General features: G+C 40.9%; 1 protein-coding gene across 1 annotated transcript in view; it reads right to left on the reverse strand.

The window, feature by feature from the left end:
• Positions 1 to 1,798: 1,798 nt before the first annotated feature.
• Positions 1,799 to 14,447, reverse strand: part of ZFAND6 (zinc finger AN1-type containing 6) — a 20,229-nt gene continuing 7,580 nt past the window's right edge. The window contains exons 4-5 of the mRNA XM_025215240.1: positions 3,439 to 3,552; positions 1,799 to 2,769 (exon numbers count right to left, since the gene is read on the reverse strand). Of these exons, the coding sequence (XP_025071025.1) occupies positions 2,621 to 2,769; positions 3,439 to 3,552 (263 nt within the window). The 3' untranslated portion in view covers positions 1,799 to 2,620. The remainder of the gene's footprint in view (positions 2,770 to 3,438; positions 3,553 to 14,447) is intronic.

Raw genomic sequence — 14,447 nt, forward strand, 5'->3', positions numbered from 1 at the left:
CCGTGAGGGAGAAGTAATGGTAAGCAACATTTAGAAAAAAGTATAGCAGACAGAATGGACAAGAATGCTGATTTATTGTACAAGGACACTGCTGGGTACTAGCAGAGTCAGCATGAATGAGCACCTTTAATACAAAGACAGGGCCCTATTGAAACATGTTCGGCAAATCTGTGCATTCCCTCCTGTGCTCCCTTGCTAAATACATAGTTCAAGAAGTTCCAGTTTTGCTAAATAAAGCTTCCACGAAATGTTCTTCCAAGTACAAAGTGGTCAAAATTGTAGGTTGCCTGCTATCTGATGTCAAAAGATCCTTTTTGCAAGCATAGTGTTAATACACTAGATAGTGTGCTTATCTACTAATTGCCAGCCACCACTTGTAGACTGTTCAGAATTTTAAAGGATGTTTTCAGCTTTGATGAAAAATTTAATGAAGCAGCTGCTCATAACATCTTATTTGGTCTGAATATTTGGAAGTTGCCAAGTAAAATTCTAGCTGATGATCAGTTCCACATGGGGAGAAATCAGTCATTTCTTGTAAGTTTTGTAATGAATTCAATGCTGGTTGAACTTACATGAGCAGTTACAGCATATCACTGAAAGATCTGAACCTTTAACCTGACATTGGTGATTAAATGGTTTTGAACATCTCTAGGCAGTTATGTTTGGGGTTTGACAAGGATTTGCAGAACTGCTGAATGACTGATCATAAGAAGTTGATTGATTCATGAGCCACCACTTCCAGTAAGTGGAGGCCAATCTTGAAAGTCTATGGGGTTACAGGTCAAAGTGTGGACCAGATCCCAACTGAGAAGTGGTCTCAAGAAGCATATTTTGCCATTTGCAACTACAAAGACCAAATCCCATATCTAGTCACTTAACAGCCCTACAGCAAGTGCTTACATGAAAAAGTGACATTACTTATACAGACATACTTCAACTACTTCAAATGCAACCTAGTAGATGGAAATGAGGATCTGTTTGTTCTGCAAGTGTTTAACTCCCCAATCCACCAGTGACCTCATTGACTGCATCACATGAACCCATGATCTAGTCTAGGGGTGCTCAACTTCTGGCCCACAGGGCTCCCCATGGGTTGGGAAATTTGTCAGCAGAGGGAGTTTCAGCAGTTAATAATGGCCACCCTCCTGCCCTGCCAGATTCCCAAATCCCAAGCCCTGTGCAGCTGAATCAGGGCTGGGTCATGCCCCTGTCTCTGTGGATCTGGGCTGGGTCAAGCTCCCTTCCCCCTGTGGGGCTGGGCTGCTCACTGCTGCCCCCTCACCCGCATAGCCAGATGGGATCCCACTGCCCCAGGTGCTGAACTGGCAGATCTGGCCCACTGATTGACTGGGCACAGCCCATCCACCATGCTGGACAAAGAGGTTGAGCACAACTGATTTTGTCAGGTTCAAGAAAGCAGATGAAAACCAGTTTTACCCCAGAACTCACCTGTGTCATTGTGATATTTACTCATTTGCCCATTTTAAAAATGTATTTTGCTCCCTTGTTGCTGCATGAAGTACACATTGGAAGAGGGGAAGGGGAAAATCACCCCAAACAAAGTGCTGTTAAATTCATGAAGTACAAATGATCTGCTCCCTTGCAATCTTTCAGTATGTAAAGTGTTGCTTGTAATAGTTGGCAGATTCAGACAAAACGAAATTCAGCTGCTGTTGGGATTTGCCTAGTTTAATGAGGTCATAGTGCACTGCAGGCAGAGGAACAAGAGATGAAAGGTCTCAATCAAAATAGCTGAAAAAAATCCATGCAAGACTGACAATCAGAAGCACAAAAATACTCCAATTTTTTAAAATTTTATTTAATCAAAGTTAAGACGTGGATAAACATAAATACAGCACAGTTACTTCAGATCATTCTTCATATTGGTGTACATACAGACTGATGAATGTAATCCCAATGAAACCTGCAGTCAATGAAGTGCATACAGCCTCCCCCCACACACACAAAAACCAAAACCATTTTTTAAAAAACCACGCAAACTTAATCTCAGCACACACTCATTACAAATGATTCATACATAAATAGGTAGTGGGTGCAAACAAGCTAATATGCCAACATGTATATCCTTTCTTGTTAATGGGGAGGGGGAAAAAAAACAACAACAACAACAAAAAAAACCCAACCAGAAGCAGCCATAATGATTAAAATACATTCAGTTACTGATAACTAGTTGTGCCATACAAGGCATTATCAAAAAAAAAATTGTGCTGCAGAGAAAAGCTATATACAACAAGAAATAAACTGCAAAGTTAACGCATGCATGCTTTACGCTGGGAAAGCACAGCCCTCCAATATTTTTCTCCATGTTTGTTATAAAAGCCCTCTGCACTCAACTAAAATTAAAATGATCTTAAAGGATAATACTTGTAAAGTTTTAAGTTTTCAGCCACAGAAAACTGCAATGAAAATAAAATGTTGAGTCATTTCAAAACAAACAAAAGAAAATAAACGAAAAAAATCTATTCATCTGATGACATGCATGATTAAAAGGTCTAGGCAAGGTACACTGCTCTACATTCCTGATGACTAAGGAAAAAAGCTCAAGTCGATTTAATCTGCAGATGGTCAGAGGATTTTGTATTCTAGCAGAAGCAGCAGTTCAAATCTTCTGGATCTTTTCCCCAACAACTACAGGATTTTCTTTTCTGATTTTCTCAGCAGCATCAGCTTTGTAATTATAAGAACAACTGTGTACATCTGAATAACGGTGCATAGCACAGAAAACGTTTCCACACCGACATTCAAACCCTGTAAAACAATAAATAAATAAATAAATAAATAAAATTGACTTCGACATTAGGGCAGTCTTTATGTTAGCTTTAAAAAAATATCCTGAATATATTTGCTCCCTATCAAATTGGAATCACCAGCGTCAACCGGTGAAAGGCAGTCTCTGCTGTAAAAATCACCATCATCCAACTCCATGTAATAGGTCTTCATTTCACTAATTTTATTATAAAGAAAAAAAACTGATGCCATCTCTTCAAACATACAACAGTACAAGAAAACCACACTCCCCCTAAAGGTCTGCTGCAGACTTATTTTTCAGCCTTCACCCAGAGAAACTCAAAGTGATTTTCAAACTCTTTAACTGAATCATACCACTTCATTATGAAGGCTGATTAACGAGTAGACTGTTAAATTTACTTTAACTCCCCAGGCTATTATACATTAACTTCTAAACAGCAGCACAGATATGAAGCTCCCTTTACTTAATAAAAGAAACAAGTAGGAAAGAAGCCCCACAAGGATATGAAAACCTCTCTTTCATAAGAACTACTTATGGAGGATCTTAGGGCCAAATTTTACTTCAACTTCAAAGTCAAATGAAGGCCAATCCATGTCTACATGAAAGAGCAACATTTATATCTGTCCCAATTATATTTATTAAATAATCTCTCTTCAAGTATTCCTTACCAGTAAGTCCAACCTTCTTCCGGCACATGAAACAACGATTCTTCTTCTGTTTTGGTTTGTCGAGAGACTTGTCTTGTTCCTCAGTTGTGGGCTCTGCACTCTCCGACACAGAAGCTAATATAAAAAACAAACAAAAGATACTAAAAAGATGAGTGGAAAAAAACTGAAAGAGCTTTTTAATAAATAAATAAATAAATAAACAAACAAACCACAAGAGAAATTGCAGCTTATTACTATTTTTGTTAAAAAAAATTCAGACTCTAGGGCACGTAAGTTGGTAGCTAAGTTATATTTCCATAATTTAAAATCTTGTGATTTACTGAAGCCTGTTTTAACTACATGGAATGACGCACTGGGGCTCATTTCTGCATTTGATTATTGAATTGCCCTCACCCAGATAAAACTCACTAAATGGTTTATATACAATACCTGCTAGAAAACTGTTTGTAAAGAATATCGAGAGAGGAGAACCTTTCGATATATACCTGCTTTTTCCTTCTTCCAAAACTCAAGAATTAATTTTCAAAAGATCTGATGCTGCCAAGAGATTGTACATACAAGGTTTAGTATTTCCAGCAAACTGACAAGCAGTCCTGGAAGCTCAGGTCACTGATGGTTTACCACACTCATTTCTGTAAAAACACTTTTCTCCCTCATGCAATGCTGTCTCAATGCTATTCTTGCAGATAACAATACTGAGATCAAGCAATGTATACTACTGAGATAGTGCAGCTTTTTTCCCCAGGTGTTGGAGGCTGGACTGGATACAGCATTTGCTAGGGAAGAAATGAAAAGGGGCTGGAGCCACAGGGATCCATGCCAAGTGAAAAGGGAGGCGTGTAATATTTCCAGGCTGCTCTATCTCCTCTCATATCTAAAAGCAAGATACTTGTCCTATACTTGAATTCTTCCACACAAGCCATATAACTGAGCTATTTGTCTGACCCAGGAAAAACATGAGTGGCATTTTCTTTAATAGCTCTGTGTGTTAAGAGTACCAGACAAACAGAAAGCAAGGGAACTAGGCCTCATTTCAACCCCACTTGCAAACTAGCCAAAATTCTGCCTACCAGCTACTGCTGGGTTAACAGCAAGACAAGCTTTCACTACTTCAGGTGTACAAGAAACTGCGAAAAAAAAGAAAGCATTTGCGAGGAAAAAGGGTAAAGAATGAAGGAAGGCTGTAACTGAGAGCCTGGCAGCATGCACCAACCTATCAGTGGTCTAAAGGAGGGAGTATGGCAGCAATCCCAGAAGTTTGCCAGGAAAAAAAATAACCAAGTGAAGACAAATACACACATGCAGCTGCACTTTTGCTACACAGAATGGCAGAAGTGCAGCGAGGGCACAGTTTAACAGTTTTGTGCAGGTAGACTAACCTAGCAGCTACTCTTAAGGTTCATCCGTTACTTGCTAGTCCAGGGGCAGGCAAAATATGGCCTGTGGGCCAGATCCAGCCTCCCAGGCAACTTCACCCAGCCTGTGCGTGCCTGCCAACTAATTGTACCCTGCCCAGTCTGCACACCTCACTCCCACCCATCCCCTGGTGGCATACAAGTGCCGGAAGCTGCATGTGCGCCACGCGGAGTGCCACGCAAGAGGCATGCCGGCCTGGCTTTGCTCCTTGCCATCATGTGTAGCTTTGGCCAGGTGGCAGCACCTGTGCAAGCCATGGGCACCCTGAGCGCCTACCGCCTACTTCTGATGCACCACTGGCGGGGGCTGGGAGCCATGGGGGGGAAGAGTGCGTGGGGGGGTCCCCACACCCCACAAATCCCACAACCTGTCCCCACAAACCTCCTACATATACATCCCTCCCAACATAACCAATTCCCCCCCACACCCCACCATAGACACACACCCACACTCCACACACCCCCAATATATGAGCGTATAAGATTTTATTTTTGAATTATTAATACAAGCATCTCTATATACAGCAAGCAAACCCAAATCATGACAAAAATATTTTTGTAATAATATTTAAATATGTAATAGTAGATGTTTGGCTTTTAGTATAGGATTTGGTGCTTTTCTGGTTCCAAGACAACCCTCCCCTTCCAAAAGGAGTACTTCTGGGGTCAAACCTCAGGGGCGGGACTTCCAGTGTCAAGATGGCACCCATCAAGGGATGGGGCTACCTTTGCAGCCCTCCACAGCTCACCAAAACTCATTAAGTGGCCCTCCAGCTGAAATAATTTCCCACTCCTGTGCTAGTCCATACTTTGTCAGTGTTACTGCTGTCGGTACATTTTAATGGGGTCGGGAGGAAGAGGAGAAGCACTTTAGAATATGCATACTGTTTGTCAGTGGACACAGTACGAAAGTCTTCAAGTGCCTGTTGGGCTTTGCAGACCAGCAGGCAGATGCATGATGGGAAAAGCAAAATCTTCTGGGATTAGTAGGATGACATTCAAAAGAAACAAACCCCAAAGATCTGGTCAAAAAAGCTTGAAGAGCAACTGCACATACAATTCCTAAATAAAGTGCAGAAGGAAGGGCCCTCATTATAACGAGTTAATAAAGCTACTGCTCTACCCAAAAACTAATGGGCACCTAACATCTAATAAAACAAAAACAATATGAGAGAGAAAGAGAATAAATGCAGAGATGTATCAGTTTAATTGAAAGGCTAACACAGCAAGGATAAATACAGACTATTTAATGTGGACATACTTCATTAAAATATGAGTATTTTCCCCACTACATTAAAGAACTGACAGTTTCTCTTGCTCTAAAATTTATGAAAGCCGATAATGATGCAAAGACAAGTCTCAATACTTTTAAAAGTTTTTTTTTTTATTATTATAACACAAAGATCTACAAAGTTTTGCAAGACAAATAGTAATATGATGCACAAGGGTTAATTTAGAGCAGGTAATTCCAGACCCAATTAATGTGTTAGAAAGTGCAACACACACACGTGAGCGAGTGTCAACACACACACAAACCAAAGCAGCCCAGAGTTCAAAACATTCTTTATAGAGGTACTGCTTCACCAGTTTGTCTGTAGAACCACTTGCAAAGTACCACCTATCTTAATAAGTTTTAGAGCAAGAAGTCCTTCAGAGGTCAGTGGTAGGTTCTAGACTAGGACACAAAACATATACCCTGACCTTTCAATTGATCATTTTATGACACCAGGTGGTTGACACACCCACTCAGTTAGAATTAAGTCGCATTGAATAGCACTGCATTTCCTAGTGTGAAAAAAAATCTAATTGTTATAAAATAAATTTTACTGAGTGCCTAAAACTATTATGCAAATTTAGGGAAAAGTACTGTACTTTGCATATAGAGACTGATTAACACATTCATCTTTACATGTATTTGTATGCATAAAGCACAAATTTAAAAAAAAAAGGTTAAATAGATCAAGGACTGCTATGTATTATGGAAGCAGGCAGGAGAGTCTCGGTAAATTTTCATCTGCTGACATTTCAGATCCTTAAGCAATTTATCTTTGGCTTCATTTATGCAAACAACTGCTTCAAAATAGTCTAAGCCAGTCACAAGTATACAAGCTCTAAAACTTGGGCTCTGCTTTGGACAGTAAAGTCAGACAGTGTTCAGTGCTGTACCTATGCATTAGTGACTAAGAGAATGCAAGAGCTGCTTAAAATGCAATGCCATGTAGCTGAAAGTTCTTGGGAGGCATGTCTCAAGTGCCATCACCAAGTAACCCGTTCTGTTTGAATTTCAGCGTTTAGGGCCAAACAAGTTCACTTGTGTAGCAACATTAAAAGTGTTTACTGGATTACTACTATAGTTTACTTGTGTTCTTTTCAGATACTGACTGTAGCACCTGAAAAATCATATCAAAGCTGTATTTAACAGGACACACACACGATACTAGCAAGATCAAGACAAGCTTGCCAAGTAATTCAAAGTCAGCACAAGAAAGAAGAGCTCATTCCTTTGGAGAACATTATTTGGTCTGTCTGGTCACTGTTAGAAAATAAGCTCTTAAAGAGGTGAAAACTAGGCACTGGATCTTCTCCCACAACCAAAAAAAAATGCTGCATTGCTTGTTGAATTCATTACAAAGGACCATGGCTGCCCATGTTACAGTGATAAGGATACCATCACCTGCACTGATGTGCAAAACATTTTTTATGGGGTGCTAAGAACCTCATCAATTCTCGCTACACTCAGCAATGATTGCTTTACACATTACAAGGTCCAGAAGGGTTGGGGGGGGGGGGGGGGGGGGGGAGATGGATGGGTTTTTGCCTTCATTTCACATGCATTTAACAGAACTGGGAAACCACAAGCAAGATCCTCGACAGCATAGGAAATGGGTCCTCAGACAAAGGAACAGGGAGCATAACAACCATTCTGGGGGCAGATCAAGCCTTTCTAGGTCCACCCTTGAAGTGGGGCGGAAAGCACAAGCCTCTCTGAAACGTGCTGCACCTACCTAGCACTTTTTAGTAGGATGTTATAAATTACAATACTGCTAAAACTTAAACCCCAGATTAAAAAGGAGGAATATAGGCAAAGATACTGATTTTCTACCCACCAGTACTTTTTTTTTTTTTTTTTTACACCATTACAAATGAATAGATTAAACCAGGGGTCTCAAACTCACCTTGCAACCCAGGCTGGATCCAAACTGCAGGGCTCCTCACAGGTTGGATCCAGCCCACAGTACATGGCAGTAGTAGAGCTCCAGCATGGGGCACTAGCAGGGCTGACAGCCAAGGAGCTGGGGCCATGGCAGTGGCAATGGGCAAAGCTACTGGATTGTGACTGGGGCTGTGGCAGCCCTTGCTCACCCTCTCGCCACAAATCCTCTGGTCCGTAAGGACCCAAGGGCCTGGGATTCTACAGCAAGTTATTTCCCCCCAAATTCTGGTGGCCCACTGGTGACCCAGTGGGCTGGACAGAGCAGCTCCAAGTGCCTGATCCCACCCACAGGCCATACATTTAACACCCCTGGATTATACTGTTTAATTTAGCTTCTACCATTTAAATTATTTTCTTTTAAATTACTACCCACCTTAGTGAAACCAGACTGGTCACCAACATTAGCCTCCAGTGGATAAATCTAGGATATTTCTGTTGCTATGTTAAAAAGTTTTGCCTGCCCACCTGAACTACTCAACTCCCCTTTAAGGGTTGTATATTTATACTTTTATTGATAAAACAAGTCAAAATGCCATATTTGATGTAAGTGGCTGGTGTCGTGCCTCCTAGAGTCGAGCTGTTTCCCCAGTAGCACTGTAGTATTCTGTCCTTCCAAAAATTTCCTGCCGCGTCTTGATGTTAATGAGAGAGAGGTACCAACACTTCTGGGAGACAAAAGGATCAATTAAAGGCTCAGGAGGTCTGCTTATCTTCACAGGGTTCCACCATCCCCATACCCTGTCCATACTACACCAGATGTTCTGGGCTTGTTGTTGCTTGCCTGCTGGACTAAGGATTTGGTCCTAGTCTTATGGACTCCTTTGTCAAGGGGTCCACCTCTAGGTTGGCTGCTTGCCCCGTTCTTCCCTGCACGGGTCCCAAGACAGCCGCCTCAATTTCAACCCCGCCCTTACCTTCAGGGTCATGATGGACTTACCCTTCTTTGGGGCATAATGTCATCTGTCTCTCTTTCCTCTTCTAGGATCCAGGTTATCTCCAACTCTAGGGACTGGACTCACTGACAAAATGGTCTCCTCCATCTCTTTGCAGGCTCTTCCCAGGTAAGTCTGGGAACTTTCCCCTAAGCCCCACGGTTGGTTCCTTCCCCCATTGTCTCTGGACGTCCTCTCTATCATCATCTTGCACTCCCTCTCCTTGAACCGACATAGGACGCTCCCTCGGTGTCCCTTTAAATTCCCTCTCTTCCCCGCTGTATCCCCTGTGGCAGCATGCGATTCACTGCCTTCTTGACTCAGCCGTTCTTCTTTTTTGGTGTGGCTTTTCCTTTCTTCTTCTGCCACACCGCTCCCCCTGTCCCAGGCTCTAACTCCAGCAGCTGGGCTTGCTACGGCAGCCTTTGAACTGCTGAGGCCCCAGCTGTTTTCCTTAATTAATCAGGGCATGGCATCTTTCCCACTTCAGTTTCTTTGGTGTCCCCAGGTAAGCTTCTTCTCCTAGTCTTCTTCTTTGTCTCTGCATTCCTGTGACAGGGTGTCTCAACCACCCTGTCACATCTGACAACACTAGGCAATTCTACATTTTCTCCAAGTTTTGGACAACATGAGACTTCCACATAGGATGAAAAAGGAAAGACAGTTGCTTTAGTAAGGTTCAGCTAGAATATGCACAGGCAGCTTTGAATGAAGAGATCTTCTTTGAGGCTATCACAGGTATTTGCTGGGCTGAAGAGGTGTTTTTTTGATGGATCCAGCTCTTTAAGAATGGGGACTGATGATGTGTCTGATCCATTAGGGTAAAGGAACACAAATATCTTGGTGACTGAGGACACTGTCAGTTATGGAAGGGTACAACATTGACAACAAATGCTGCAATGGGCAGCACATGGAGGTGTGCATGCTAAGATAGCATGGTGATGGGAGCTATTAACCAATGGACAAATTATAGGTGACAATCTCATTAACTTTTCAGTCAAATAGGAACATAACTATTGCTTAATAAAATAAGTGAAGTTATGTTGATCAAAACCATTAAGAGACTGTAATTTAATTTCTTTATTGGAACATGTTGCAGGGGTGTAGGTTGTAGCCGTGTTGGTCTAAGCACATAGGTTCCTTGGGTGAATTTGATATCTTTTATTAGACCAACCCAAATAGTTGGAGAATAGTTATTAAGCAAGCTTTCGAGTTCAAAAACCCTTTGTCAGGCTAAGGAAGTTTCGGCAGGGTTTTTGAACTCGAAAGCTTGCTTAATAACTATTCTCCAACTATTTGGGTTGGTCTAATAAAAGATATCAAATTCACCCAAGGAACCTTGTCTGTTTATTGGAACATGGGATTTATTATTTTAGCAGAATAACAAAAAGTGATTTTTATCAAGTTTACCAAGAACTAACTCAAGAATTTGGATCATCATCTTTCCAGAGGGAGTATATGAGAAAAAGGTTGAAAAAGTATATTTTTGTTTTTCTAAGTGGAAGCTATGATCAACCTTAAATTTGGAACAGCAAGTGTCACTCCATGGTCAGTCCCTGACTTGGTCCCTGCCACTCCATCAGAGAATGACATTCAGCCATGGATATTCAGATCTTGAAGTGTCTCCTCTTTCCCCCCTATTCCATCCTTCCCATCTCCTTTGATGTACATGGGATCCTCAAGCTGCACTAAGGAACTACAACTGCACTGTGGTGCTACATCCTCCCACCCCTCTGTATCATGGCCAAGAAAAAGGAGGGGGAGGCAGCAGCTGGAAGAGAGCTGGGAATCAATCTCAGGAAAGTGTTGCTTGTCTGATAGTTTTTGTTAAGATGGAATCTACCTCCATTTCCATGAGGAATATTCCTTACTTCAATAAGACAAAAGTACAATCCAACACACCTAGGATTCAGACTGTAACCACTTCAGACACATGGATGTTAGACATGTTCTTTAAAGGGACTGCAGGAAAAATTCAGGGGTAATCCCTATTAAGAGGTTCGTTCACCTGGGGGGCATGCAAAACCCCCAACATCCTACATTTGTTCTTTTTCGTTTTCCACTATTCATAACCTTTTCCTTGAGGAAACCTGAAGGGATAAAGAGGACCTTCAGCGAGGCAGAAGAAATCAAATACATTTCAAAGGAAGCAAACACACAAAAACCTGTATCTGAGCAACAGCAGATTCTGGAGAAAAGGAAGGATGGTTTCAATCCACACAAAACTAAAACATTAGAAAGAGGTCCTCTTATTCCAGTGGCTAGTTTTATGACAGGGTCCAAACAGAGGCTTACATTGAAATTATTCTGGAATACATATTTTGTTAAGTCTCCAAATCTAGATAAGCTGTTTGGTTGTACAAAGTTTTGACTGCTATTTTGTTGCCAGCAGTCTCAATGGGTGGTTGAAAAGCTTAATTCATAAGGAGATGACAGGTTTCAGGTTGCAAGGAGCAAAAAAAAAGAAATTATGAAAAAATAGGGACTCATTTAAAATCTGGGGATAGAAATATAAACCATGATAGAATAAAACACACAAATGTTTGAACTGGGAAAGATGCAAAGAAGAAAACTGACATAAGGCTACAGAGCTTACAAACTGACAACATTTCAAGAGGCAGCTGAAAAGCAAGTCCAAACTAAAAAGCAATTTGCTAACTTAAAAAAAAAGAATTAGATATTCCCAACTAAAAACTACAGTCCATCACAAATTACTCATTTTTACAAATCTGTGTACACGCATACCGAGTATTTTTATTATGTCTTCCTTCATGCAACATAAAAAAAAAATATTTATTTATTTATTTATTTATTTTTTTTACAGGCCACAGTGCAGTAAAATGGCAAGTAAATTCTGAAAGGACCAAGTGGTTAAACAAATCATGGCACATTTTTACTGAGTTTCTATAAACACGCACTAACCTAGTCCACCTACTCGGTAGTATTTATATAAAACTCACTCACCTATGAAACAGTTTTAAATCTGTATCATACATCTTTCCTCTCTCTCTCTGGAGCATGCATTCACTAAATCAGGATACCCTGCAATGTTTCTATGCCTACATCATAATCACCCTGTTTCAGAGCCTCTGGCACTGTCATGTATATTTGAAGTATCTATCAACAACTCCACTCTGATAACTGCTTACTGAAATAGTCTCTAATGTGATAACGGTTCTGTGTGTTCAGTGGGACTTTGGGTCCATTCTATTTATGTCTTTCGTAAGATGTGATGCTCATTAAAAACATTACTTGTTTGCATTTTTATTCAGTTGGAATTAGTTGCATTTCAGTAGTTATGCTGTTTGATCTTTGCATGTTTTATTATCTTGCTTGTTGTTGAGCAACATCTAAGGACACCCTTAACTATTTGACTGCAGCAACAGGAGTTCAAGAATGGTCAGAGGAGCATGAAGCAGAGGGGAAAGGAAAAGGGTTTAAGAAATGTAATGTAACTGGCAAGCTTTAAATTATTTAAAATACTGTGTAGCCAAAACCCCATCATTCCATGTTGCACAAGTACAGAGGATGCTTCAACTTTCCTCTTGAAGCAACATCAAGACCATGTTTGGAGCTACCGGAATTGGAAAGACAGCATGGAATCACCAATCCATCCATCCCTCCATGGGGCAATCCAAAGGAATAGTGCACAGTTATATCGGGTTGCATATTGGATCAGCACCAATAAAAGGAAAATTAACATGATCAGCAATCAGCTTTTTTGGCCAGCGTAGCTGATAATGTCACCACCACAAAGGAGAAAGTGCTAATGCACCTAATCGGACCTCTCCATCATGAAGAGAATCCTCTATCAGCTCAAGGCCAGGAGCCCACCTGAGCGTGAAGGACTGAAAACAGCAGATAACAGCACTTGGACTCACCCCAAAACCGAGAAAGGTCACACAATGACCAGAAGATGGCTTTAACAGATTAATGTTCTAATCCACACCTCTGTCCCCAAATCTGAATGGCTCTGACAGCGAGCATACAAAAACATGAGGATTTAAATATAATATGCTAAAGAAAACACTCCTTGTGATGCAGAAGATCTATTACACAGGATGCACTGTACGTGCTAAAATTACTGATCTACACACGGCTACCCAGAAGCAGCAGAATATGGAGATTTGTTAGAAGCCACAATCCAGCAAATCTATTGGTGAACTCAGCTTAGGGATCTTAGTAGCAGATCTACAGGAGACATGGGTGAGAAAGTAGAGACGACTATGGACTATGTTAAGAAGCTACAGAAAGGAGCTGGCAGCAGGCCTCCTCAGTATCTGACAGGAACCTAGAAATTAAAGTGCCATTTAGAAGTCCCTCACTCATTAAAAAAACCACTTATAGCCTGAGTTATAGATGCTGCAACTGTGAAAAAGAGGCCCTTAGTCTGACACGTGTAATTTCAAAATATTTACAAGAAAATGAGATACAAACAGAAGAAAGTACCCTGCATTTAGCAGGGGCTGAAAGGGGATAAGCTGTTTGCACCACTGGTACTGTTGCAGCTAGTCAGTCAAATTACTAGTCTTGGTTTCTCTACCTGGAAAAGATAGATCAATTCCTATAGCTAATCAAGTGTGGTGACAAAAAAAATCCAAAAAGTACGTTTTCATCCTTTAAAAGACAAAGGGTGACGAATAGTGGTTGAATATTGCTAGGGCTAACTGTTGTATCTGGGAGGGATCCAGTTTCAGTAGGACATAAGCATGCACTTGCATGTATTTTCCCAAACTAGAGTTTTCATAGGAAGAAAAAAGGTTTACCAGAAAAATGGCCTCTGCACCTTCAAATTTTTAAAGTTAAGAGCTGCAAGATTCTGAACACATACCTCCTTTATAGCAGTTATCCCTCAGGAAGCTAGAATAACCAGCTACCACATGACTAAATCTTCAAAAGAAAGTTTAGGTTAGCAAAGTCAGTGCATTTTATTTTGTCACCTTAAGGAAAATGTTAATGCTATTTGAGAATACTAGCAATTAAATGCTGTTGTTCAGTTACTAGAGTTATTTTAAAAATCAAAAAATCACCTTAGGTGTGAAAAAACGAAGTCATGCAGACAAGTCTGAATTGAATTCATCTGAGGGGTTTAAGCAGACAAGGTTCTTTGGGTAGATGTAATCTCTTTTATTGGACCAACTGAGTAGCTGGAAAAAAAGTTCTTTGCAAACTTTTGGGCACAGTCACCCTTCATCAGGGATAGGGAGTCTCTGCTGGTCTGAGACTCCAAGGAATAAGAGAAAGTATGGAGGGATGCGAGTGAAAATGTAAATAGGTCAAGATAAGCCAGACAAAAGGAAACACAGGGAAGGGAGGGGGAAGACAGCAAAAGAAAGAAGTCAGAGGGAGACAACACAGATAAAATACAAGGTGGAAGAGAGGCAGTCTGTGAAGAAGGGAATAGCTGGAGATCAGGGAAGCAGGACTGAAGGAAGCTAATAATGTGAC

The sequence above is a fragment of the Alligator sinensis genome, unplaced genomic scaffold, assembly GCF_000455745.1.
Source record: "Alligator sinensis unplaced genomic scaffold, ASM45574v1 scaffold1318_3, whole genome shotgun sequence".
Lineage (NCBI taxonomy): Eukaryota > Metazoa > Chordata > Crocodylia > Alligatoridae > Alligator > Alligator sinensis.